At 41.3% G+C, this 1,183-nt stretch overlaps 1 protein-coding gene across 1 annotated transcript; it reads left to right on the top strand.

Annotated features, from left to right (window-relative positions):
* Positions 1–28: 28 nt before the first annotated feature.
* Positions 29–298, top strand: M438DRAFT_254672 (uncharacterized protein; the record flags this gene model as incomplete). The annotated part of the gene is made up of 2 exons (XM_029899694.1): positions 29–121; positions 203–298. Coding segments are annotated over 2 exons (189 nt in total), but the record flags the coding sequence as incomplete, so codon positions are not given.
* Positions 299–1,183: the final 885 nt, after the last annotated feature.

Genomic DNA, 1,183 nt, shown 5'->3' with positions numbered 1-1,183 from the left:
AGAGAAACTACGCTAAGCTAGCCTCTAGGTAGACATTACTAAGTGCGAATTCGACGTTAAGAGAGTCGAATACTTAGGACTTGTCGTTACTACGGAGGGAACTCGTATAGATCCGAAGAAAGTATAAACGATCCTCGAATAGCCTAAACTTAAGAATGTAAAAGATATATAAAGCCTTTTAGGATTTGCTAACTTCTACTAGCGCTTTATCTACGGCTTCTCTACTATTACCTCTCCGCTTACTACTCTTACGAAGAAAGGAGTAGAGTTTAAGATAGATAGTAAGGCCCGGCAAGCCGTAGAAACGTTAAAGAAGGCGTTTATATCTAACATAATCCTACGACATTTCGACCTAGACCGTAAAACAATTGTAGAGATAGACGCGTCTAACTTTGTTTCTAGAGGAATCCTCTCTTAATACGATAACGAAGGAATACTCCGTCCTATTGCCTTCTTCTCGAAGAAGCATAGCCCGGCCGAGTATAACTATAAGATCTACGATAAAGAACTTATAGCTATCGTACGAGCTTTCGAAACCTAGAGACTAGAACTAGAAGGCGCCGCCTTCCCTACGCAAGTAATTACGGATTATAAGAACCTAGAATACTTTATAACGACAAAACAGCTCTCGCAAAGACAAGCCTAGTAGAGTAAATTTCTGTCCCGTTTCGATTTTAAGATTACCTACCGCCCTAGAAAGTAAGGCGTAAAACCTAACGCCCTTACTAGGAGGTTAGGAGACCTACTATAGGAAGGGGGGGATAAGCGTTTATAACACCGACACTAGACAGTCCTTAAGCTAGAAAATTTCGGACCTAAGGTAGCTACTAAGCTAGGAATACCGCCGACAACGCTAGTTATTCATTTGTAGAATGTAATAATAAGACCCGAACTTATATGCCTAACACCCCGAGTCCTACGAAACATGTAACTAGACCCTAAGATCCCTCTAGACTAGGCCGAGAGTCGTACCGAAGATATAGATACTATAACACTCTAGAAAGAAGCTAAGGAAAAAGACAACTTTAAACCTTAGGTCCTACGAATGCTATAATAGGGACACCGCTATTTAAAACTCATTTAGCTAGCNNACTNCNGCGAGGAACACGGAAATCTTACCTTCNNGGGCTNTCGCTACGTCCCGTTTTACTAGTACCTTCGNACGAGAATTATAAAAGAAGCC

This window comes from Aureobasidium pullulans (genome assembly GCF_000721785.1).
Source record: "Aureobasidium pullulans EXF-150 unplaced genomic scaffold scaffold_161, whole genome shotgun sequence".
NCBI classification, from domain to species: domain Eukaryota; kingdom Fungi; phylum Ascomycota; class Dothideomycetes; order Dothideales; family Saccotheciaceae; genus Aureobasidium; species Aureobasidium pullulans.
This window is presented reverse-complemented; position numbering and strand designations above follow the sequence as displayed.